We start from the raw sequence: 25,967 nt of genomic DNA on the forward strand, positions 1-25,967 counted from the left end.
GGAGTGACTTATTTCTTAATTTCTCCAAAATTAATGGATAAAATAGAAAATGGCAACTCATTTCATTTTCCTGATCAAACAATATATAAAATGAACTTGTTAGTGAAAACATGGCCCCACCGTCCCTTTAATTTTTTTACCTTTTGGCTGCATTTTTTTATTGCACTCCCACACGCCCAGAAATCTCCAGCGATCGACCTGCAAAAGATGAGGATCTGGGTTCTCAATCTCCATCACCACCCACATGTGGCAGATTAGTGCAATTGAGTGACAGTCCTTCCCCCTGCTCCTCACGTGAGACTCCGCGAAACGTAAGTGACCACTTTGAAGCTCGCCAGGGCTTTCTCAGTGGGTGCATACAAAATTGGTAGTGAACGCTTGGCAAACATTGTGCATTTCATAAAGCATGTCACCTTCTCTCTAGTCATCCTTACACCCTCTCACACTCATCTATCAGACGTCCTATTTTTACCTTTACCTCCCGATTATTTTTTGATATTTCTTATATTTTTTCACTTCATTTATTTAGGCTTGCGATATCGTAGTATTTTGCAGAGCTGGGCACTTGACCCTTTTTTGCCGGTCCGGCCGCGACCCTCCACCCTTGACCTAGGTAGCCTTCCGGCCACGACCCCCCGCCCTTATTCATAAAAATGATCACCCCCCGCCCCGTTCCGCCGCCCGGCCCCCAAAAAAAAGGGTCCGTGATTGATGCCGCAGCGGGAGAGATGCGAACGGCAGAGGCTTTTTAAGGCTCATTAGCTGGCTAATTTACTATTCAAACCCGCTGTGGACACGCTTCAAAATGTGCCACTAGTACTTTACTACTTACCCAACTGCGTGTGATTACTTCCATCTCGAGCCCGGGGATGGTTTTGTTGTACTGTATAATTATTTGGGTCCAACAGACGGCCAGAAGTCGCACTCAACAAGTTACTTATTTATTTTGCACACTTCCCCCTCCTTTACGGCCTTCAAAATAAAAGCATACCAGCAAACCATTATACACAACAGGTTTGCTACAGCATATTTCCGGAAGTAGGGAAGACGCCAGATGAAATGCATGAACTCCACTTTGATGTGCCAGCGTCATCCTTGAGTCAATGCTGCGCGCAGTTTGAATATACTCGTGGACACAAGTTGTTTTGAAACAAGTCGGGGGGCGTCGCTTCAAAAAGACAGCGACAACAATGGATATCGTGCCTGCTACAACCATAAAGGGACAGCGATGACTAGACAATGCATCTAATTTCATTTCCAAACTAGTTTGCTTTGCAGCAGCAACGAGCTGCGTGCGGCATCCTCTCTCTCCTCTCTGTGTGGGAAACAATTCCTGATGTGTGCGTGGCATGTGTCGCAGACCTGTCACCAACAGCACAATGCGTCAGTCATGTGAATCAATGCGGCAGTTGTCGCTCGCGCTGACGCGGGAGTAGAAAGAGGCCTAAAAAGAAGCCTTTCACTGAGTAGGCTGAGGTGAAATTTGGCCGCCTCCCGACCACAATAAACGCATGAGGGTCAATTAGTGGCCCGGACTAAAATCCACTTCCGGCCTTGCTTAGTCCAGCTATTTTTTTTATCTGTCATTGGATGATCCCATTAACTCACTCAATTCACTATTGTTAAGTGTGTATGGTTAACATTGAGTTAATGGTGTTGTTCAAGTTGTGACTAATTCACAAGCTTAGCTAGATAAGCGGGTTTTATGTTCAGTGAGTATGAAAGATGTACCAATTCAATTACAGGAGTTACATAAACAAAAAAAAGACCCAAGACATACCTTTGTTTTGTGGGTGTTTAATGGAGGCAATTGGAATGAACATTGGCTTCATCATGCGTCACCGGGCAAGTGTTCAACTAATCAATTTTGACAAGATAATTAGCATGACAGGATCATGTCAGCCAAATGCTTGCATGTTGAAAAGGAGGTCCTTTGCTGTATTCAATTCATTCGCTCAGCATAGGCATCACAATAGAAAAGGTAAGACTTTGTCATCATACTTTCCAATCTCAATGTCCTGTAAACGTTTATATTTTTATTTTAACAAAATCTTAAAATCTAAATTCAACTGAACTGTAATTGTGTACTGTACTGTAAAAGGTACAATATTGTGATGTATTTTTTTCTCATTGCACAGATGGCTTTTGCTCTTCACTTCTTGTGTCTCTTGTGTGGCATCAGTGGACTGTTCACCGGAACTGTAAGTAGAACAATGTAGAATTTTAACCACTTGATGGTTTGATCAGAAGTTTACTTAAATCAACATATTCTGTCAGTTCCATACGCTGTAAAATATAGTACGCTGACTTTACTCTAAAAAAATATGCAAAGTTGTTGCCTCAAAAAAAGTAATCCACTTGAACTTAGATCAATTAGCTTTCACCAACCTATTCATTGTGAGTAAGCAGGACTAAATTAAGTTAAGTTAACTTATATATTTTTAGTTTGCAGTACTCAATTTAACTTAAATTAATTAGTATCACAAATCTATGTATTCTGAGTTCGCTTTACTCAATTAACATTGTATTTATCAATCTATTTTACTATTTAACTTAAAATTTGTGGATTGTGAAAGTTTAATTCGCTCGAGTTTTACTCATGCAGGTCAATTTAACTTCTTTTTTTTTTACCAACATCAATTCTACAATATACAATAGGCTGATTAAAGAAATTAAAGGAAATCTTATCATTATACCTGTAATGAGCCCCAAAAAACAATTAATGCAGAACACTCAGTGTATTAACCATTAACATGTATTTGCAGTGTATTTGTTTCATGTTTGTTGAATAACGGTCATAAAATTTATATAGAATACATCAGTGTATTTGTTTCATGTTGTTAAAAGAACAGCAGTCATAAAATTAACATACATCACTGTCTCACAAACACCACCGGTCAATGAACAAATCACTCATACAAATACTATGTTACACTTGAACATTAAACATTTGCTTGGAACATTAAGGTTTTGTTTTTTGTTGGTTTTTTTTTTCACAAAATCTGCAAAGTCTATATTTAGCAATTCAAACTGTCCGACGCCATTAGCTTGTTCTGCAGTGTGATTAATTTGGAAGGGAGGTTTTTGTTTCCCCACTCCAAGCATCACTGCCTGGATTAATCGAAATGTGTTTCGCATGGACTTCAGGTTGTCTAAGTTGAGGGCAAACATGAGTTCAAACAGAAGACAGACTGCCTGGGAAAAGTCTCTGATATTCTCCATAACAGTACGTCCCACCCAAGTATGATAGCACTCCATTTGGACCCTGCTGCTGAGCATCTTCAATTACATTCAGAACCCCAAATGTGACAGAGGCAAGTGCTTCTTCTTCCGCTGTGTCCTGCAAAAAAGCACACAGGACTAGTTATTGAATGTGGTCTTCTTTTGGAGGAGGAAGAGAGGGAAATTGCTAAGATTTTAAAGTTGAACTATTTTGAAAGATTTTATATACAGTACTCTTGGTTGAGAATGTCTTTTTTAGTTCATCCAAGGGGATTTTTTTAACTGTGTTAGGGAAAATAATTATACTTTAAATGAAATATGGAATACATAAACATGATTTATCAATAAACTGATACCAATGTTTCTTTTACTTACGAGGCAAGTATTGTAAACTTCAGGGGAGTGAGGAAAATTGGCAGGCCTTTGAGGACAACTGTCTGAAGTGCTGTCACATCAGGCGACTGACATTACAAAGAGAACAGATACAAGTCAAGAACTTTGTAGCATTTTGCGAATTTAGGAGAATATGCGTTGTGTCCTGTGGTCCCCTTAAAGATTGAGATTGATACTACAAAAGTAATGTCAAAGTAAATAAGTACATTTGTTTTAGGTGCATATTTTTAATCAATATGTGCAATCATGGGGTTGCTGATGGTGTAGTGGTACACTTACCCGAGTTGTGTGCCGGCAGCGTGGGATCGGTTCCCACTCAGTGACTGTGTCTGTGTGTGCCCTGTGACTGGCTGGCGACCAGTTTAGGGTGTAGTCTGCCTTTTGGCCATTGTCAGCTGGGATAGGAAGGCATTGTCAGCTGGGATAGGCTCCAGCTCCTCCCCGCGACCCTGTACAGCAGGGGTGTCAAACTCAAATGGACGGAGGGCCAAATAAAATAATTTGCGACAAGCCGAGCGCCGGACTGATAGAATGTTCATTGAAATTTTTTAAAATGTCCAGATTGGATCGGGTCCTTCGCGCCTGCTGATGATGTCACGCTTTATATTTCTGTAATATATTTCTTTGCCTCTGTTTGTCACACGCTGGCTGTTGTGTTTTTATGTTCGGAGTTACTACATCAAAAATAAAATGAAGTACATTACTGCTACTTTTGCAAGGAAGCTCGTACGTCACTTCCGCTTATGACCCGAGAAGATCAGAGAAACGTTTGCGTTTCTCCTGCCAAACTGGAAACAATTTTCTTGTTGACCCGGGCTGCAAGATTGTATGAACTGTGCATAATGTGAAGTAAAACGGAGAGGATCATATGATTGGTATGATCTCTCCAGCTGACTCTATTTTAGAGTGGCAAGGTATGGATGTGGTGGTCCTGTCAGACAACACAGGCCCGTATTCCACTTGACACGTCTATTTATTGTGGTCTGCAACAACACAGACAAATAATAACCTAGCAACATCATCCAACGCGCATCCATTGGTTAACAATATGTCTAAAAATTACAATTCACTGTATTAATATCAAGCAATTAAACAGCCAAATAATACATACAATACACATTCACATTTCATCACTAGAATAGTTAGCATACTAGGCGAAATAACGAATTAGTGTTCATCAATGTGACATCACTGACGAGAACATATCTATGCTATTATGTACAACAGTTACCTGACACAAACTTAAATGATTAAACTTTTAACATTTACACACAACAACAAACGTGGTGAAACACGGGCAATCTGCAACTACTGAGTTTGCTGGCACGAACAAACTACGAGCTGTGTCAGAGGAGGAAAATGAAAAAAAAAAAAAAAAGAGTCACTCGCTATCAACACTTAGCGCACATCTCAGCACTACGTCGAAACTCAATAAATTTATCAAATGCCATTATGCCAACAATTACTAATATAAAGATTTACTAACATGAAGTATTTCTTAATGTAGCGTGTTTAACTCCGAATAACATTTCACCACAATCCGATTCTGGAGGCCACGAAACAGTGCCGCGAATCTTCAGTCGGCACGTAGACGACCGAAGGATGACCCTCGCAAAAGTAGCGGTAATGTTCGTTATTTTATTTTATATTTAGCAAACACAACAGCCAGGGAGTGGCAAACATAGATGGAAAGAAATATATTACAGAAATACTGTAGTGTAACGAATTGGGTTATCTGTGTTATTGTCGAATTTGTGTTTTGCCGGGTTGTGTTGTTTCCGAGGTTAGTGAATGCATCGCGCGGCTTGCTGGCTGGGAGGGGATGAAAGCAAGAGGAGCGGAGGAGGAGAGCCGTTACACTTTTTTTACTGACCGGTTGTCGTACTGCATTGGCGTCGGCTGCGGCCCACAGTAGTCGGTTGGACTAATAAAAACATGATAATTAAACTACGTCTGTGTTCTTGGAAGACGCTACAATATATTTTAAAGCGTGACGTCATCGGCAGGCACGAAGGACCCGATCACATCTGCTACCCACACCGGCTTGCTGTGGTCTGTGGGTCAGATCTAATAATAAAGCAATATCATCCCCAGGGGGTGTAGAAAACCTTCTCGCGGGCCGGATGTGGCCCGTGGGCCTTGACTTTGACATATGTGCTGTACAGGATAAGTAATGTGGAAGATGACACACATGACATGATGTGCAATTTTTTCAACAGCCCCCCCCCCCCAAAAAAAACTGCAATGAATTAATTTTAGATCCCAAATTACAATGTATAGTGTGTTTGTTTGTCAACCCTTCAAGCGCCATGATTAAAAAAAACATTTTTGATATCATGAATTCAAAAGGCTGCAACTTTTGAAACTTTAAAGTGGTGACAGATAAAACTATTCCATAAGATGGATATTGATTGATCACTTTCTAAGATCTTGTGGGCACATTTGGTTGATTTGTGACGAGGCTCCACAATTCACCCTACTGTGCAAGAAATACAGGAAATCAGTGAGCTCAGACAATGTTAGGTGCCTGTTAATAGCCGACAAGTTGAAGCGTCAGATTCAATCTGTTTCATCTCCCACACAAAACCAACCAGAGTAACTGACGATGCTCTAATATGGGAAAAGCAAAAATATTTACAACTAAAACAGCATTTAATTCAGAGACGTACTCGTCGCAGAATAGTGCGACTTTTGGCAGTTAAAGGGATGGACAAGCATTGAGCAGTCCTAGTTTGGAGAAACCAAGCTATCAAGTTAAATGAATACTCCCAACGGTTAATTGAAATTTCGCAATTCTTTTCACAATGAGAAAACATTAACGGTAGCTTTTGTGTGCCTGTCCATACAGTGTATGCGACGAAGTGACTTTTGTGGAGTCCGGCGAAATTATTGCTGAGTACATCATGTATTTATGCCACTTAAGCCCTTGGCGGTGACACGCACAAACGTGAAACCACAACAACAACAACAAGAGCAACAACAACACCTTGGCGGTTCATAAAATAGTTTACTTACCAAGTAACACTGGTTCAGACGAAAGGGTCCGCTTCCAGTTAACAGGTTCCATTAAATTCCACTGTGGATTTTCCAATGAGTTGAGAGAGGCGCGCGTACGTCCGTACGAAATGGTGCAGGTCTGCGCATGTCTGGAAGAACCCGCAAAGGACCCTGGGACTATAACTTGTTCAATCTAATTTAACTGGACTCTGTTACATTAAGTTAAGCATGTTCCCCAACCCAAAAGTTCTACTTACTTATTTAAGATTAGTGTTCATAACAAGTTAATGATTTTTGAGTTAGGTTCACTAATAATTTTCTATTTATTAATTTGAATTTTTGTTTTTACAGTGTATAAGCAACGAACAGTTAAATGAATTCTACTCCTACTGTATTTGATTCCATATTGGCTGTTGTGTTTGACATGATAAAAGATTTACAGTCTTTTTTCTTTTCTCACAGTGGGCTTTTGTCGTCAATAGAGGTTGGTAACTGTCTTGTGTACCACAACATGTTTCAATTTAGGATTTAGAATTATGAGACTTGGTGCAAGAGGCAGGATTCACTCTTGACTGAGAACCAGTCATTCACAGGGCTGCCCTTTAGAGACCATTCACGCTCACGTTCACCAACATTGACTTTTAAGTGTCTGTGATTATGATAAAAAGGGGGCAGTCTAAAAGCCAACAAAGATGCACCACACCACAGAGATGCAGGCAGGCTGTCCTATGATGTACCTGAGACAGTCCAGTATGTCACAGCTGTGTATATATTTTTAGGAAGGAAACCAGAGTACCCAGACAAAACTGTATGATAACAGAAAGAACATGCAAAGCACAACTCCCAGAAACAGCACAGTTGAAATTCAAACTTCTAACCTTTTTGATGGGTAGCAACTCCTCACCACGTCTTTGTTGTGAAACATGTTGCAGACCTACATTGCCCGGCAGGCTGGACTCAGTTGGACAACCGCTGTTTCATCTTTCAAAATGAGCCGTTAAATTTTGCTCTTGCCGAGGTATGATATTTGATGACCCACTACACATCGGTAGTAAATTCAAAACACAATACATATATTTTGCTCCTAATACTTTTGTGATTTACATTTTTATACCCGTTTTCCTCCCACCAGACTGTATGTAATATTCTTGGCGGAAACTTGGTTTCCATCCACAATGATCTGGAAAATGAAGTCGTCCGACATGTGATTATGGCAGCGGCTGGAACTTTTGAGCGTTCTTGGATTGGACTGTATGACCGGATTGTGGTAAACTCCATGCTTTTTTTTCTAACAGTAAATTGATGTTTATACACTCGAGTGAATCAAACTCTCAGTTCAACACTCAGTATACCTTTATTTCCACTCATCTGCTCAAAACATTACATTCATATTGCCTCGGATGTCGACACTTGGTTCATTCAAACAAATCGACGCAATGAGTTTTCCTCTACAGGGGTGTCAAACTCATTCTTGTCATGGGCCACATCATACTTACGGTTTCCCTCAATGGTCCATTATGAGTGTGAACCCAAATAAATGATTGTGTCATGTTATCACAAATACACAACAAATTGATGGATGAGTAATTTTGAAATGAGAAGCCCATAAATAAAATGTTCAACTATATTGATTTTAGAACCGAGATTGTTAAACTCATTCATTTAATTACTCAGGTAAAAGTTAAAAAGTACAGGCTCTGAAATGTACTTCGTGAGTAAAATTCAAATGTACTTTTACCAGATGTTTCCTCCTCATATATCAGGCTATTAAATTTGAAAGGTGGTCCCTTCACACCCTTTAAACTTACTGGACTGTTTTTTTAGTTCTCAAACTTGAAAATTTCAAGGTCTTCCTGAGAGCAAACAAATGGAACCAAATGGTCTACCACCACGCTAATACGGCATATTATGCTAAACTAACGTCATTAACCAGGGCCAAGCTAAAAAAAGGATAATGATTTAGCTTTACCTCGACATGTTTTCTCAGATTGGATGGGGAATTCTTGTAGGTGGCAAGTTCGTGGACGTTAGGTTTACACAGGACACAACACAACACAACAAGAATTGTTCGTCGACACACTCCACATCATTGATCATTTCACTTCTTCTCACTTTCCAATGAAATTATCTTCTGTAGCGGGTAGCATAGCGTCTTCTCGGGTGATTAAGCTTAAGATGGAGCCAATCACAAACTGGGATGTCAGGACAAAGACAAAATACAGCTCCTTCTGACCTTCTCTGTACTTCTCCATCAACACGCTCGAGGCAAATAATGCATCCTTTAGTACTCTTCCTCGGCATGAAACCATACTGTTACTCTCAAATGCTCACTTTTGTCCTAAGTCTATCTTACACCACCTTTCCCCATAACCAGGGTTCTTCCTGGCTCAAATTGAGGTAAAGGTGGTACCATCCTGACCATGTGCCATGACATGCATGTATTCTGTATTCAACGTATTCAACATACGTTAAGAGTTCCTATAAGAAGGACAATTATCATGTTAAAGCATTCATTTATTAAAATTATATACACTACATACACAAATCAGCAGCCGACTTTGAATTGAAAGTACACTTTACCGACACATCTCGACATTTTAACTGTCTGTTATGTTAATTTCTCTGCTCTGACTATGCAGTTTCTATGGTCCTTTTATCCTTTGTCCTTTATTATGTCATATAGGCCTGATGTCTTACAGTTTATAAGCTGCAGTGACTCAGTGACACGCCAGTACGTTAAACTTTCTTTCAGTCAGGATGCGTGCAGTCCTGCTCTCTGTAGTTGCTTTGTATTTTCGTTGATAGACTTCTACTTTTCAAATTCCGTGTTATGTATGCTATTGGGTCCAAATGCCATTCGTCACACAACACACGCACGCACACACCCACACCCACACACACGTCTACTCACTGTATAACATTGTTTACGTATTATTATTATTTTTGATGACAATAGCTGTGCAGCTTATTTCAATAAAATAGACTCACAGACACATCACAAAAACACACCAAACACAGGCACGTCTGACTAAATGAAATTAATCAAATACTGAATGAAATGTTTATTAAATTTTGGCACTTTAGCTTATGTACATTAGTACAGTGGGCCCCAACCACCGGGTACCGGGCCGCGGGCCACTTTGTAATGGGCCGCAAAGATGAAAGAAAGAAACTTACAGTACTTTCAGTTTATATATTATCTGCGGCTGAAAAATATTTTATTTAAAAAAGTGACCAGATTCTCTTCTTTACATCCGTCTATGACTGACTCTTGACGCATGTCAAGTTGTCACGGTCACAAAACGCTAATACTAAATTCACACGCTAGCAAAATGAGCAAAATAAACAGACGTACAAGAACCTATGCCAAAGAAGAAATTCACAAACAGTAACAAAATGTTGTCCTTGGAGGCACTTAGCCGCCTGTATAGCGCGTGTATGATAATTCTGCCTCCTTTTACCTGCAAATAAGACGCTAAAAAAATGCTAGTTAAATACGCTGTCATTGTATGATAAGTCTCCGGCGTTAGTGGCTAGCAGCTGTTATCGTTAGCAACAAGTGCCTGGCTGGTAGTCCAACAGCTTGGCTAACTTTTTTTTTTTATTTCTTTTTCAATATTGTGGAGATTATTTTGTAATGCGCTGTCCATGTGTAAAGGAAAGTGCCTTAAATTGCACTTCAAGGTCTTTTTCATTATGAAAAAAATAAATAAATAAAACCTCTTCATTATTTTATAAAAACACTTCATTGTTCATTAAATAATTTTAAGAAAACATTCAGCTCAAAATGTCTGGCAGGATACCTTGTTATTTTATACACTGTACCACATATAAAATAAAATAAGTATTTTATACACTGTACCACGTATAAAATAAAATAAGTATTTTATACACTGTACCACGTATAAAATAATGTATCCTGCCTTATATTGCGTTGTTAAATCCTAAATGGCCATATTAGACATTAGGAGGTTTATTGTTGTTGTTGATGTTGTTGTTATTTTAATGGGCAAAAGTGTTTTATAAAATAAATGAAGTCAAAGTCCGAATTATCTTTTTTTTCTGATCCGAAAAACAATTCGATCCGTGACTCAGAGTCTGTGACCAATCTGAACCGTGGCTTATGTGATCCATTGAACCACTAGTGAGTACCAAAGTCAAACTCCTGGTACTGTGAGTAACCCATGAAAAAAAATTATGTGTACCCTTGGTTATGGATATTTTTTTATTCTTTCCGTACTACTAGACCCACTTCTTCCATCCATTTCTCACCTCGTCATCTACGTGTTTGTAACTATGATAGATGCCCAAATAGTCTGTCCAAAAAAAGTCTGCCCAAATATTTAACTGAACAACAAGCTTACCTAAAACACCTACACAACCTGTATTTTGGGATGGTTTCATAGATGCAAGTCCGCCCAAATACTTACGGAACAATAAGCTCACCTAAAACACATACACAACCTGTATTTTGGGATGGTTTAATAGAGGCAAGTCCGCCCAAATAATTAAATGAATCATCAGATCACATAAAACACACACACACAATGTATTAGGGATGGTGTAATTGTAACACTTCTGGAGTGATTACAGATAAATAGAACAATGGACCAGAACTAAATTCAACTATTAAAGTGGTAGTAAATAATATAAACCAAATGAATGACCACAAACCAAAAATAAGTTTTGGCTCAGTGGTAGAGTGGTCCTTTCCCAACCGGCAGGTTGTGGGTTCAATCCCCGGCCATTTTGACGATGTTGAAGTATCCTTGAGCAACATACTGAACCCCCAGTTGCTCCCGATGCTACGTCATCAGGAGGTAGATGAGGTACAGTGTGAAGCGCTTTGAGTACCAAAGGTAGAAAAGTGCTATACACGTGACAGTCCATTTGCCATTTACACACAAATAATAGTGATGCATAACATATAATTGATAATAGGTCTAACAAGATAGATAGATAGATAGATAGATAGATAGATAGATAGATAGATAGATAGATAGATAGATAGATAGATAGATAGAAACACACAGACAGGGCATGTGTAAGAAAAGCAAAAATATGTATTGATCAAGTCAAACTGACCTGACTAAAAGTTTTTCCCTATTTCATTATTATTTTTTCTATCTATAACAATTGAAAGTTCGGTTAGTTCTAATATTCTTTTACTCCAGGGAGACAAAGTTTCGAAGGTGATTTGAAAAAAAAAAGGTAAATAAGAAATGAGCGCATCAGACTCTAATAATGGCGTCTATTGTAGTTTGTCCGATTGATGGTGCCTTAGCGTGACGTCATTTGTCACCGGGAGATGATTTGCATTTTGATTGCGAACAGCCAATCAGAATCACTACGTTTTACATATGGCAATTGATGGCACTAAGTTCTATAAATCATATCTAAAAAGCACAGTGACTTAGTTTTTTGCAGTTTATTCGCTTCTTTTTACTTAGGTTTGTTCCTGCTTGTACTTTGTGTCTATGATTTGCATTTTATTTTATAAAACCGTGACAGTGATTATTGTCACAAACAATAACTTCTCAGCCCTTTTAATTGTTGTCAATGGTGTAATGACAATTGAGTTGCTTGGCAGAGAGTAGACTCGCGCACCTACATTGTTGCGTAAGGTTCCAAGTGCGACAAGAACTTTTTATTTGAGTATTGCTGGAAGTAATAGCATACAATCAAGTGATGTTGTGAACTACTCTACTTGCTAAATGATGTCAACATATGTATTGTAGTCCTGAAATTTGTAACGCGTTACCAGTCTCTGTAACTGTATTAATATTACCCAAAAAATCGAAGTAACAAGTTACATTACGTCGTTACTGCCTAAATGTAATGTATTACTGTACTGCGTTACTTTTGTAACGCGTTACCCCCAACACTGTTTAGTTTTGAAAATACAGTTCTCAACCCGGGTTGTTATTTTAAGAAATTCTAATTTTACATTTAAATCTATTTATGTGACCCTACCTTTGTTTTGAATAAGGTTCAATCTTGTTCAAATCACTTAAGTCCACCTTCAAGTCTCAACCATTTCTGTTTTGTTGCTTAAACCAATCAACAATTCGATAACACCATTACAGCATTATTATGTATGGTTGACAAAAAATAAAAGTGACACAATGTACAAACTCAAAACAATTCAGCTAAAGACTGAACTAATCCATGTATTCAAATGTCTCTGGTTCAATCATTCATGATCTTCTGAATGTCCGAATAGTCAATCCTGAGTTTGGAATCCACTGGGGTGTAGCAGAGATAAACAACATATAGATCCTACCAGGTCCGATGGATATTAAAACGTCCCGCAAGTGCTCTCCGCTCCTGCGTGAGAGACAGTTCAAGGGGCTCGTGGGTGGCTCACCATCTTGCGTCTCGCACAAAGAATCCAACTCCGTTAAGAGTTCAGACGTTTCGGAATCAAACCTTAGTAGCCTATCATAACAACAAAATAATATGCATATATAACCCAAATAGTACATCGGGTAACTTCAATTACAAGTTAAAGTCAGTTTTCTGTCGAATGAAACGAATACAAATATACTGACGCAGTTTCAATAATGGCGGTGGCAGGTGGAAAAAAAAAAGAAAAGAACACCGCAGAGACATTGTATCACGACCCGCATTCAATTATGCACCAATTCACCGTTTACAGCCATCATTTTAACATAAAACAACATAAATTTGACATCTTAGCTTTTTTTCCATCAATTGACCAATACAATATTATAAAATGTTCATTGCATAAAGGAAAATACAAGTCTTAAACTCACCAAGACCCGATCAGTAATTAGTACCTCACCAATGTAGAACAGGTTGTGAAAAATAGAAAAATAAGTCTTTCTCCGAACAAAAATAGCATTCGATAGCTCGGTTTCCTTCTATTTTTTCTTTTTCCTTTAGCAGCAGCTCCGCGAGGGCTTTCTGCACCACTTCGTCGTATTCAGAAAGAACGAGTGAAAGAGAAAATATAAATTGCGCATTTCTGGTCACATGCGTCACGACGTTACGTCACTACGTGTCCTTCAAAATAAAAGTCTCGATAAATCGTTTAATCATGTCATCTTCCAAACCGCTTATCCTATATAGGGTCGCGGGGAGTTGCTGGAGCCTATCCCAGCCGTCAATGGGCGAAGGCAGACTACACCCCGAACTGGTCGCCAGCCAGTCGCAGGGCACACATAGACACTGTCACTGAGCGGGAATCGATCCCACGCTGCCCGCACACAACTCAGGCGTGTGTACCACCACACTATCAGCGGACTTCGTTTAATCATTTTATACAAATACAAAAACATTAATACATTAATGAATTTGCACGGTTTTTAGCCTTTTAACATATTTTAAGCCATGTTTATCTATTTAGTATATACAATGCATGTATTTTCTTAACAACTGTTTTTATTAATGGTCGACTGGTTAGCACATCCGCCTCACAGTTCAGAGGTCGTGCGTTCGATCCCGGCTCCGGCCTCCCTGTGTGGAGTTTGAATGTTCTCCCCGTGCCTGCGTGGGTTTTCTCCGGATACCCCGGTTTCCTCCCACATTCCAAAAACATGCATGGTAAGTTGATTGGACTCTCTAAATTGCCCCTAGGTATGATTGTGAGTGCGGATGTTTGTCTCTGTGTGCCCTGCGATTGGCTGGCAACCAATTCAGGGTGTCCCCCGCCTACTGCCCAAAGACAGCTGGGATAGGCGCCAGCATGCTCCGCGACCCTTGTGAGGATAAGCGGTACCGATAATGGATGGATGGATGGATGTTTTTATTAACAGACTCTTATTTTATGGGTTACATAATAAATTCCAGTGTGCCGAAATATATTTACCTGAACAATCAGCTCACCTTAAAACCCCATGCACCCTGTATTAGGGACTAAACTGGCCAACATCCGCACTCACAATCACACCTAGGAGCAATTTAGAGTGTCCAATCAACTTACCATGCATGTTTTTGGAATGTGGGAGGAAACCGGAGAGCCCGGAGAAAACCCAAGCAGGCATGGGGAGAACATGCAAACTCCACACAGGGAGGCCGGAGCCGGGATTGAACCCACGACCTCTGAACTGTGAGGCGGACGTGCTAACCAGTCGACTAACCTGGCCAATATAAAAATTAAATAAATTGCTTTTTAAACATAATGTTCTTAGTGGGGCTGGGCGATATGTAGTGTTGTTAAGTCCCTGAAAAAAAAAGTGACACCTCATCGGCAGACCTGACTGCCTTCAACCTTCCTTGCGTGACTTGTATTTTTTGTTTTTTTATTTATTTACTTATTTTTGTGGGTGAAACCATTTTTAACTATTTAAACCAGAATTGGCGGCACATCCGCCTCACAGTGCAGAGGTCGTGGGTTCGAATCCGGCCTTGGCCTTCCTGTGTGGAGTTTGCATGTTCTCCTTGTGCCTACGAGTTTTCTGCGGGTACTCCGGTTTCCTCCCACGTTCCAAAAACATGAATGGTAGGTTGATTGAATGCTCTAAATTGTCCCTAGGTATGATTGTGAGCGTAAATGTTTGTTTGTTCATGTGTGCCCTGCGATTGGATGGCAACCAGTTCAGGGTGTATCCCGCTAGACAGCTGGGATGGGCTCCACCACGGTTTGGATAATGGATGGATGAACACATGAAAAAGTTATTATCCAGAAACGTACTAATACAAACTAACAACATTTACTTGTCAAAATAAATCTCTCGCAAACTTCTAGAAACCTTTCCTGCTAAATTCAAAACCATACAAATTAATATAAAACAATACATAATAAGCAGAACCTTCATAACTTATGAACAGCTCAATGCCACATTATGTAGAGACAGCCTATTTTTTCAATTTATATTTCTTCTGCGATCTTGCTGCAGCGAGGAGCAGCTTGTCTTTGAGTAAAATTCTAAGCAAGATGTCATGTCAAGCTCACAAGCTCACCTTTAATCAGTTCAGCAGAACATATGTTTGTGGATAAGTGGATACACTTATTCATCATAAAAGAGAAAAATAATGTAAACAAGTTTTTACTGTATATATTTATAGTTAAAGTAGTATCAACTGTCTGTACAGTAAAAATTATGCATATCTGTTTGAACTTGTAATTAATGTAGGGCTGTGTGTGAATTCTTTCATTATTCATCAATGTATTATATATCTATGTAACATTAATTCATTCATTATCCATACCGCTTATCCTCACAAGGGTCGCGGGCGTGCTGGAGCCTATCCCAGCTGTCTTTGGGCAGTAGGCGGGGGACACCCTGAATTGGTTGCCAGCCAATCGCAGGGCACACAGAGACAAACATCCGCACTCACAATCACACCTAGGGGCAATTTAGACAGTCCAATCAACTTACCATGCATGTTTTTGGAATGTGGGAGGAAACCGGAGTACCTGGAGGAAACCCACGCAGGCACGGGGAGAACATGCAAACTCCACACAGGGAGGCCGGAGCCGGGATCGAACCCACGACCTCTGAACTGTGAGGCGGACGTGTTTCTATGTAACATGTCAATCTTATTTATGTACTTATTTATTCCACCCCCAAATTATGTTTGTATACAATGCTGACATTCATTGCACATTCCCATTTTAACCTTAATTAGAGGTTTAAAAAAAGCATCATTCTTTACACACCATATCTAACTCTGGCATTACCTGGTGGACAACAAATTTGTCTCGGGTCAAATTCTCACACTTTTTCGACCTATCTGTTGTTCTGCTTTCCAGTCCTCTCTGTATTTTTGCTACCAAGAGCTTGTGCCGCCATAGCAGAATCAGAGGGCAGCTGCAGAGCCTGCAACAGTACCTCAACCAAATAAGATAAGCGGATTCTGTATCGTCATACTCGTTCGTGTATGAATGTGCTGCTCAGCTCATTGGTCACAGAGCAGGGGATGTCCTACGACCTTTACCGTAAGTTGTCATATATAGGGAACTGTTGTTCATTAATTCCATTGACATTTTACGGACAATTTTTGACTCTCACGATATTACGGGACAAAGTGCGTCCCTTTAGAACTCAATACAGGACACATACTTACATTTCTAAATATGGGACGATTCTGTTTTTCAAGATTTCATTTCAGTCAAGTTAAGCGCCGTCTGATTAGTGTAGTGGCCACCATCGTAGTGTCGTAACCCGTCTGTAAGCGTCTTGGGGGCATTTACATATGTTGAGTCGCCAGCCGTGACATTTGGTCACTCTGATTGGCTGTTAGCTAGCAAATCAGTGCGCGGAGCACCAACGTGAAGTGACAAAGGCGGAAAAACAGTGAGCACGCATCCGCTGCCTTCTTCTTACAAGTACAAGAGCGCGGGTTGACAATGTAAGTATTTCACAATACCGTGTCAAGAACGTGATAGTTTACTTCGCGTGGGAGTTCGTGAGCAAAGAATAGAGCCGAATGCATTGTTTACATTGTTATAATCAGCCCCCGGCCAACGTCTTTCCGGTTGGAGTTTTCGAACCGTGAGAAAGGGTGACTACCGCCGCCGATGGTATTGAAGGGTATAACGCATTATGCATGTACAGAAGGTACTTTAATGGTCAGCGTCGCTGACTGTTGTTGCGGTGTGCTTTGCCGGTGTGACGTGGCGACAGCCGGCTGGACGCCACAGGGGGTCAGCGTCTGTCACTGTTGGCCAACGTCGGTTTGGTGTATCAGGGCCTTTATACTGTAGATGCCTACCCCACCACACATTATGCTGTAAAGCAGGGGTGTCCAAACTTTTTCCAGAACTGCATATTAAAATGAAAAAAAAAAATCTCACACAGTAGACAGAACGCCAACATGAAAAAATATATATCACGTGCACACCACAACAGGCACCGACCACCTTACGGCCACAGCTCCGATCGGTCGCCTCACCAATAGAGGCACGAAACATGGCCCACTCGGACTCAAGGTCCCTTGCCTCCCCAGGATGTGGGCAAAGTTCTGCCGGAGGTGGGAGTTGAAACTCCTTCTGAGAGGGGAGTCTGCCAGACGTTCCCAGTAAATCCTCACAATACGTTTGGGTCTGCCGGGTCGGATCGGTATCGTCCCCCACCATCGGAGTCAACACACCTCAAGATGGTTGACAGCTCCGCCCCTCTCTTCACCCGCGTGTCCAAAAGATGCAGACGCAAATCCGATGATACGACTACAAAGTCGATCGTCGAACTGCGGCCTAGGGTGTACTAGTGCCAAGTGCACATATGGTCACTCTGATGTTTGAACATTGTGTTCGTTATGGACAATCCGTGAGCACAGAAGTCCAGTAACAGAACACCACTCGGGTTCAGATCGGGGGGTGGCGTTCCTCCCAATCACACCCTTCCAGGTCTCACTGTTGTTACCCACGTGGGCATTGAAGTCCCCCAGCAGAACAATGCTCTCCAGCACACCCTCCAAGGATTCCAAAAAGGGTGGGTACTCTGCACCGCTGCTTGGTGCATAGGCACAAACAATAGTCAGGTCCCGTCCCCCCACCCTAAGGCGGAGGGAGGCTACCCTCTTGTCCACCAGGTTAATCCCCAATGTACAGGTGCCAAGCCGGTGGGCAATAAGTATGCTCTCACCTGCTCGGCGCCTCTCACCTTGGGCAACTCCAGAGTGGAAGAGTTTCCAATCCCACTCAAGAAGACTGGTACCAGAGCCCAAGCTGTGTGTGGAGGTGAGCCCGACAATATCTAGTCTGAACTTCTCAGCCTCACACACAAGCTCGGGCTCCTTCCCTGCCAGAGAGGTGACATTCCATGTCCCAAGAGCTAGTTTCTCTTGCCGAAGATCGGACCGCCAAGATCCCTGCCTTTTGCCGCCGCCCAGCTCACAAGGCACCCGACCCATTTGACACCTCCCACAGGTGGTGAGCCCATGGGAAGCGGGAACCACGTTGTCTATTCGGGCTGAGCTCGGCTGGGCGCCATGGGTGCAGGCCCGGCCACAAGGCGCTCACCAACAAACCCCACCTCCAAGTGTTCAGAACATTGGAATTAAAAACTTGAAATACTCCAGTGGATGTTTACACTTCAAGATCGCTTATTCACTGATTTCACTGTCAATCAATGCCTCAGATATTTCATTAAATCATCATCCAGATGCCAAGTGTCTGAGCCAGCCCACGGTCCCACAGACCCCCAGAGACGCTGAGCGTCCCATGGGCGGGATAAAGCCCAGCATTTATCCAATGACCATCCATTTTCGTGCGATGGACCAACACACCCTACCCCTCCCACATCCAAGCAGTAGATGCTCAGTGTCAGACTGTGTAATAAAGCGCTGTGGAGCAAATGAGAAGGAAGTTGTGTTAGTTACCTATGATAAATAGCTGGTCCTCAACAAAAGATGAAGTTATTCTAATGCATATTTAGTTCATGAAATCAACACACAGCAGTACACATTTCACCGCCATATGAGGAGAATCTTAGCGTCATGTGTCATCTTCCAAACCACAGGGTCGCAGGGAGGTGCTGGAGCCTATCCCAGCCGCCAACGGGCGAAGGCAGACTACACCCCGTACTGGTCGCCAGCCCGTCGAAGGGCACACACAGACACCGTCACTGAGCGGGAATCGATCTCACGCTGCCCGCACACAACTCAGGCGTGTGTACCACTACACTATCAGTGACCTCGAGAAGCTTAGCTTCCCTCTTAAGGCCTTAACACCAATCCGACGTCGGCAGTCGTGGCCCACTGTCGCGTCGGCCTAGAAGTCGGCATGTCGGACCGTAAAATGACCAAAGAACACACTGCAAAAGCCGACAGAGAAGCCAACTACTCCGGACCTTCTGCGCATGCGTGAGAAGTAGTGCACCCCTGCCCCCTCAATACCATTAGGGTTAATATATTTACCAAACAATTACGAATAGTTTCTCTATGAAAATAAACTCAAGTACAAAAATGAATCACCTGGTATAACCAGCTGTGTCTCAATAGCTTCCCTTGCATCACTCGATCGGCGTTGCCTTTCACATTGAATAACGGCAGTCTTTTTTTTTTTGCGCTCTTCTGTCCAGCCAGCCAATATGTCCAGAGAGGAGATGTGAAAGATGAGGAAAGTCGAGTTACTTCTTGAGGAAAAAAGCTTTGATTTTCACCGTTTGTCCACATTTGCCACTTCCTGTTCTTGTCCAGTGCCATGCTTCGCTAGCTAACAGCCAATCACAGTGATCATTTGTCCGGACAGCCCGACCTGGTTCTACATGCTGAATCAGCCGAACACGCCCCCCAGACGCCCCAACAATGGCTCCGACTTTACGACGTTGCGCGACACACCAAACAGATGGCTTGTACCGACTTTTGGTGTGATTGGTGTGTCGAGGCCTTTAGAGAACACTAGAATACCCAGAAGCCTGTAATTTGTCCCTTCTACCTACTGTGCCCAAAGAGTTGTCAATTTTACACCAAGGTTTTTAGCTAATATCCCACATCAGGGTGTGAACAGGCGCTTTTGTTGTGGAAACAAGGCAATTACTGGCACACGGAGGAGGTGGGGGGGTTACTCCCATTTTGGAGTAAAGTTTAGTTGCGCAGTCACTTTGTCTTTGAATGAGTTACGACATGAATTGCCACTGAGAAATTGATTAAATCAACACGTGTTTTTTCTGGTCTTGTTGATATTTATTGATGAGCTAAAATAGTATGTAACTGCTTGACAGATACAGCATATACAAATAAATGGAATTTGAAGTCAATCCAATCACAATTTTGTACAAAGAACAAAATTACAAGTACCAGAATTCTATCAAATATACAAAATATAGTGCATGTATAAATGAAATGGTACAATGTATGTAAAAAACAATGTTGAGCAGAGAGGTTGCTCTCATAGATTTGGGATGCCCTGGATGGCCTGCCATAGTCTGTGGGCATCTCTGCTATTTTTGAAGTTGGAGGTGTAGTCTTGTTTTGCTTTCCTGATACCACGGGACAGGTAGGCTGTCGCTGTTCTCAGATTGGATTTATCCCCAGCTCTGAAGGTAATGTCTGGCCTTGCATCTCAAAACAATTGTACAAGTGTACCGTATTTCCCGGGCTATAAGCCGCACCGTTATATAAGCCGCACCCACTCTATTTTTAGAACATTTTTGAAAAATCCTTAAATAAGCTGCACCTTTATATAAGCCGCACCTATCTATGTTGAAAACTTTTACATTTACTGCATTTACAGAATTATTATGAACTGTAAATGTACATGCATGTACCTGAGCAGATTCTTTCCTAACAGTGCCTTTTAACATTGCAACAACGTTGCTGATTAAAACAGAAGAGAACTAAGAGAAAATAAACAGTACTTATCTTCATTTCACTGCCGACTGCCACTCCAGTTTGTCAGCTAATTTCCACCAGACTCCACCATCAATTGTTCTACTACATTCTACATAATGCACCTGTCTTGTTTTATGTTAATAAAGTCAGCCAATCTAACACACGACAACGTGCTAAATCAATAATAGCATTTCACATCGAAACAACAGAACAGACGTAACATCACCCAATCGCATTCATGTGCACTTCAACAAACAAACATAAATTCAAAGAACTACAGCACCTAATGCAATAACGTAGTCTATGGCGCCCTCGCCTGTTGAACTCCTCCACCTGCAGTCACATCCATTCATTCATTCATTTATTATCCATACCGCTTATCCTCACAAGGGTCGCGGGCGTGCTGGAGCCTATCCAGCTGTCTTCGGGCAGTAGGCGGGGGACACCCTGAATTGGTTGCCAGCCAAACGCAGGGCACACAGAGACAAACATCCGCACTCACAATCACACCTAGGGGCAATTTAGAGTGTCCAATCAACTTACCATGCATGTTTTTGGAATGTGGGCGGAAATCGGAGTACCCGGAGGAAACCCACGCAGGCACGGGGAAAACATGCAAACTCCACACAGGGAGGCCGGCATCAGGGGCCGGGATCGAACCCACGACCTCTGAACTGTGAGGCGGACTAGCTAACCAGTCGACCACCGTGCCGCCCAGTCACATCCAGTTTATGGGAAATGTATTGTATTGAATTGTACTGTCATTCCGGTTAGAGCGCCCCGAAGTTGGAAGAAAAATCCACAGAATAGCCGCACTGGACTATAAACCGCATGGCTCAAAATCTAGGAAAAAAGTCGCGGCTTATAGTCCGGAAAATACGGTACTAACTGTGGAACTTGTTTTTTCGGCAGAGGATACAATGGCTGCTTTGCACTTCTTTGCGAGAAGTAAACATTTTTATACAAAGCGCCATAAAACCCGCCGTTTGCATCTCAAAACAATCGTACAAGTGTGCTAACTTGTTTTTGTCGGCAGTGGGCTCTATATCTGCAAAGCTATTTAAAGATATGTTTGCAATGCTTTTCGAGCCCTGACGACATCCGACATTTTCTAAGATGCAAGCACACACCGTTCAATGAGATGTGCCCTTTACGCTACTCAATCATGGCTACCGCTGACAAAAAATCAAGTATTGTAGTTTGCTATTATTGCGCCAGGTTAAAAGAAAATTGTGGACATGGCTAAAGATGTGTGGGCATGTTTCATTTTGTCTCTTCATCTTATTATTGTTATTTTCACCAAGTTTTGCTATATGGTTGTGGTCTGACATTTTAATGTGGTGGAAGGGGAAGGCTTTCGAGGTCTCTTTGTGAGTGTTTTAGAGTAGAGCTTTATAGTAGAGCTAAGGTGCTGTTTTCTGTTGGTGAATGTTTTTGCAACATTGAACAAACCCTGACGAACTCTGTCGTGAACGTAACATTTGTTGCCTTCAAAAACACTAACAATTGATTACCGCTTAGTAGGATTGGGGTTTTAAGCAATGAAATGTAACAGAATATACACGTGACTCGTCGTAGAGCCTGTGGAGGATGTTCCGGAATTCTTGCGAGTCATAATGGCAGACGGCGTCAATCGCGGGAGTTCTGAAATGAGAAATGGCAGTGATTTTAGATGACGCGCTTGTGGACTTTGAACCATTCAATCGTGATATATGGTTAAGATATGGGTTTGTAGACAATGACAATATCGACGTCTTTGTAACAGCATAGAGGATGATAATTACCACACGATTTTTTAAAATTAAAAATAGTGCTTCTCTCGCACTGACACTTTATTTTTACATCTTCGATTGAAACAATAAAGGTTAATAAACTGTGGCCTGTGTGAAAACCACATGTCTAAGATCTCAAATTGTATTGGAATGATGTTTCTATCTGCTACAATGGCTGAGATATTAATTATTTTGTAAGTTTTGATTTTCTGGGAAAACTCCAGGTTTTCATGGGTAATTCCAAAGACGACCTTAGGTATTGGGGAGCTGTTGAGCCAGGCACTTTAGTGGGTTAAATGATGGGGTGCTCATGTGAAGTCCCGGTGCGCTGTAAAAAGTCCCGGTACACTCGAGACTAACATTGAAAAGTGCCGGTACTCTGTATTGCTGTGTACCGGCTCACTACGAGCATTGGTTGACAGTCAAGGAGCAGAGGTACCCCTAATCACTGACATGGCTCTGTTATAGATCATATCATTACACATGAACAATCAGCTGTTAAATACATAAAATAACTACTCGAAATAATTATCCTCCCTTCGTTTTGGCGCCCCATGTCAGGAGGCTATTACAGTATATGATGCTTAAAATGTTCTAGACATAAGTGAACAGACATTTGGTGAAAATCCTTTGTCTATATCTTAGGGTGTATACCAAAAAAGTGACTTTGTCTTTCAGGATGGAGTGTTTTTATGGACTGATGGCTCAGAGTTTGATTTCGATGACTGGGCTAATAACAGGCCAAGAGTGGATACAAATCAAGACTGCGCAGAGATTAACTTTCAAGGTATGAATGCAGTTTCATCATCCTAATCATTCTCATGTGATGAGTGAAGTACTTATATCATTTATCCTCTTATGTTTTTATCTTTGAAATTTTAATATGAATAATAGTTATGTTGATATTACATTGATTGAAATTGTCTTCTCAAGTGTTGTAAAGTTGTATTGCCGGCAGTCTGGTGTTGATAGATATTAAATAATGACAAATCACATCTACAGCAACCATCAACAGTATCATACTTTCTTTTTTGTGTTCATTTCTGTTTTCTCACAGGTGAATTCTGGAATGATCGCGGCTGTGGTGGCCGGATACCTTTTGTTTGTGCCCTAGATATTAAACGCCACTAAAAGAATCAGAAACCAACCCCCCACCCCCACCCCCCCCATCATGGTTCCTTTGCAATGTGCTTTTCAATGTTGTAGTGATCCTTTGCTTCTTGATGACCTTGATGATGTAAATGTTTTCTGTTCTGAAGCTTTGACTGTAATGCATTCCATTTTGTAATCAGGAAAATGTCACCATGGAGAAATGCCCCGCTGGTTAAAGACAAGCAGAGCACAGGTGGCGCAAAACCAAACTCCAGGTTCATTGTATATTATATTATACAAAGACAGTCTTCACATCTACAACCAGGAATTAAACAATCCAAGACAGTCATTCTTCTCAGATGTTATCAATAGAAACAGTAATAATGCCCATCATACATTGCATCATACATCATGACTTTGCAGCTTGTTTCACAGATCACAAATTACAGATAAGATAAAAAATAAATGGGTCCCTCTCCGGAAAAATGAAAGTGGAAGGGTATCCACGCTGCAGACGGATGACGAATAACGGATGCTCAATTTTTAGTTAAATGCCAAGCTCTGCCCTACGAAGGACCAGATCCCTCAGGTCGGCTGGGACAGGCTCCTTTTGTGTTTCCAGAACCAAACAAAGTGAAGCAACATATAGTCACTATTCTCCTCACCTGTGGAACAAACTTTCAGAATACCTGAGGTCTGCTCAAACTGTCAGTTCATTTAAACCTGGGCTGAAGACATTTTTGTTTACTGTAGCATTGTCATGGATCGATCCTTTATGCTCTTGTTTTAATCCCCATTTTCACGCTATCTTTTAATTCATCTAGGCTGATACTTGGTTTTAATCCATTTAATGTCATTATTTTAGGTGATTTTATTGTGATTTATGTAATGTCTTAATATTTTGTTTCTCTTTCTGCAATGCTTTGTTAATCCATTAAGGCCAGGAGCACCTAACTGCATTTCTACCACTAAAGCCGAAGTGCTGTTCCGTCTTTCTACCTTTAAAGCCGGGAGAGTGTATATGTCATTTTCTTATTTTAAATTAAAATTCTCAATCTTTTAGCCAATAAAATGCATCAGAGTATACATGTGACAGTGTCGTGAGCCCTCTGAGGATGTCCAGATTTTTTCGGGCAGTAATGTCGGACGCAGACGATCGCGGGAGCTCTGAAATAAGTGACGGCAGTGAAAAAGAAGAAGCGCTTGTTGACTTTGAACCAGTGGAACCGGTCAAACATGATATATCATATATGGTTAAGATATATGTTTGTAGTCAATGACGATATAGACGGTAACAGAATAGATGGTGGTAATTACCACTTTTTTTAATTAAAAATTGTGCTTCTCTTCCACTGACACTTTATTATTACTATTCTGTCTTCACTAATGTTTAGCAACTAGCTTAACAGATGGACAAGAGCTTTTCCAATTAAGACCTGGAAGCCTCTTGCTGTTTTGGCACTTTACTGGATGTTAACTGTAAAACTGTAACATACAAAACATAGCGACACGTTACAATCATGTTATACATAGTATGAAACAATATAGACTTGGATCAGCCACTGACATTAGCTGCAAATCCTAAAAACGGGATGGTTTCTAACTGTTAGCATAACCGATAGCGTACCGTTAGCATAATGCTAATTTGTGCGGGGAGTTGCCAGAGGGATGCTAACGCTAACTAGAGACTTGTAACTTATGTCAAATTCGGAACTTAAAACACAATTGAAACATAAATTCTGTAACCTAGTGCAAGCAGACACTCCTCACAATATCAATCAATCAATCAATCACATTTTATTTATATAGCACTTTTCATACATAAAAATGCAACTCAAAGTTCTTTAAAACATTCAAAGCAAAACATAGATAATTAGAAAAAAAAAATAAATGAATAAAAATCCGTTCATGCCCTCCCTCCCAACAAACCCAAGACAGATATCCATTAGTACATCAGCAATCATTCACACACACCCACACAAAGTGCACAACCTGATCAAATGTGTTAAAAAGACATGACAAGGCACAGAGAAACCATATGAGGAAAGGGTACCCAAGGGGAGCTCTCCGCGCCGAGGGGAATGACAGCCCACGGCCACAGGGACGCCACCACCATAGAGGCCCGGATTAGACAGGCGGGCCCCACACAAAGTGTAGAGGCCGCCGGCCACCCAGACCCAAGGAGTCCCTGCGATGACAGCCCCCGCGGGAAGGGCAGCCACCCCTCCCTCAAAGCGGAGGCTCCCCCAT

General features: G+C 41.3%; 2 protein-coding genes across 3 annotated transcripts in view; one reads left to right on the forward strand and one right to left on the reverse strand.

The window, feature by feature from the left end:
• The window catches only part of slc2a15a (solute carrier family 2 member 15a), an 85,540-nt gene extending 71,952 nt beyond the window's left edge, over window positions 1–13,588 (reverse strand). For both annotated transcript variants that reach the window (XM_086044945.1, XM_086044944.1), the window contains exon 1: window positions 13,389–13,588. The gene's annotated coding sequence lies outside the window, so the exon portion shown is untranslated. The remainder of the gene's footprint in view (window positions 1–13,388) is intronic.
• Window positions 1,953–24,810, forward strand: LOC147139403 (galactose-specific lectin nattectin-like). Its single transcript, XM_086044946.1, has 7 exons — window positions 1,953–1,981; window positions 2,139–2,201; window positions 7,075–7,096; window positions 7,545–7,630; window positions 7,745–7,879; window positions 23,304–23,412; window positions 23,683–24,810. Exons 2-7 carry the CDS (start codon window positions 2,139–2,141, stop codon window positions 23,754–23,756), a joined length of 489 nt encoding a protein of 162 aa, XP_085901072.1. The 5' UTR covers window positions 1,953–1,981; the 3' UTR covers window positions 23,757–24,810.
• The last annotated feature ends 1,157 nt before the right edge of the window (window positions 24,811–25,967 follow it).

Source organism: Filicampus tigris, chromosome 11, assembly GCF_054856515.1.
Source record: "Filicampus tigris isolate MCC_2025a chromosome 11, RoL_Ftig_1.0, whole genome shotgun sequence".
Classification (NCBI taxonomy): domain Eukaryota; kingdom Metazoa; phylum Chordata; class Actinopteri; order Syngnathiformes; family Syngnathidae; genus Filicampus; species Filicampus tigris.

Bases quoted from the DNA above. Each gene is read 5' to 3' on its own strand.
- LOC147139403 (XM_086044946.1), top strand. From the start codon at position 2,139: ATGGCTTTTGCTCTTCACTTCTTGTGTCTCTTGTGTGGCATCAGTGGA. The intron at 2,202-7,074 runs GTAAGTAGAACA...CTTTTCTCACAG, and splicing joins GTGGACTGTTCACCGGAACT to TGGGCTTTTGTCGTCAATAG. The intron at 7,097-7,544 runs GTTGGTAACTGT...AACATGTTGCAG, and splicing joins GGCTTTTGTCGTCAATAGAG to ACCTACATTGCCCGGCAGGC.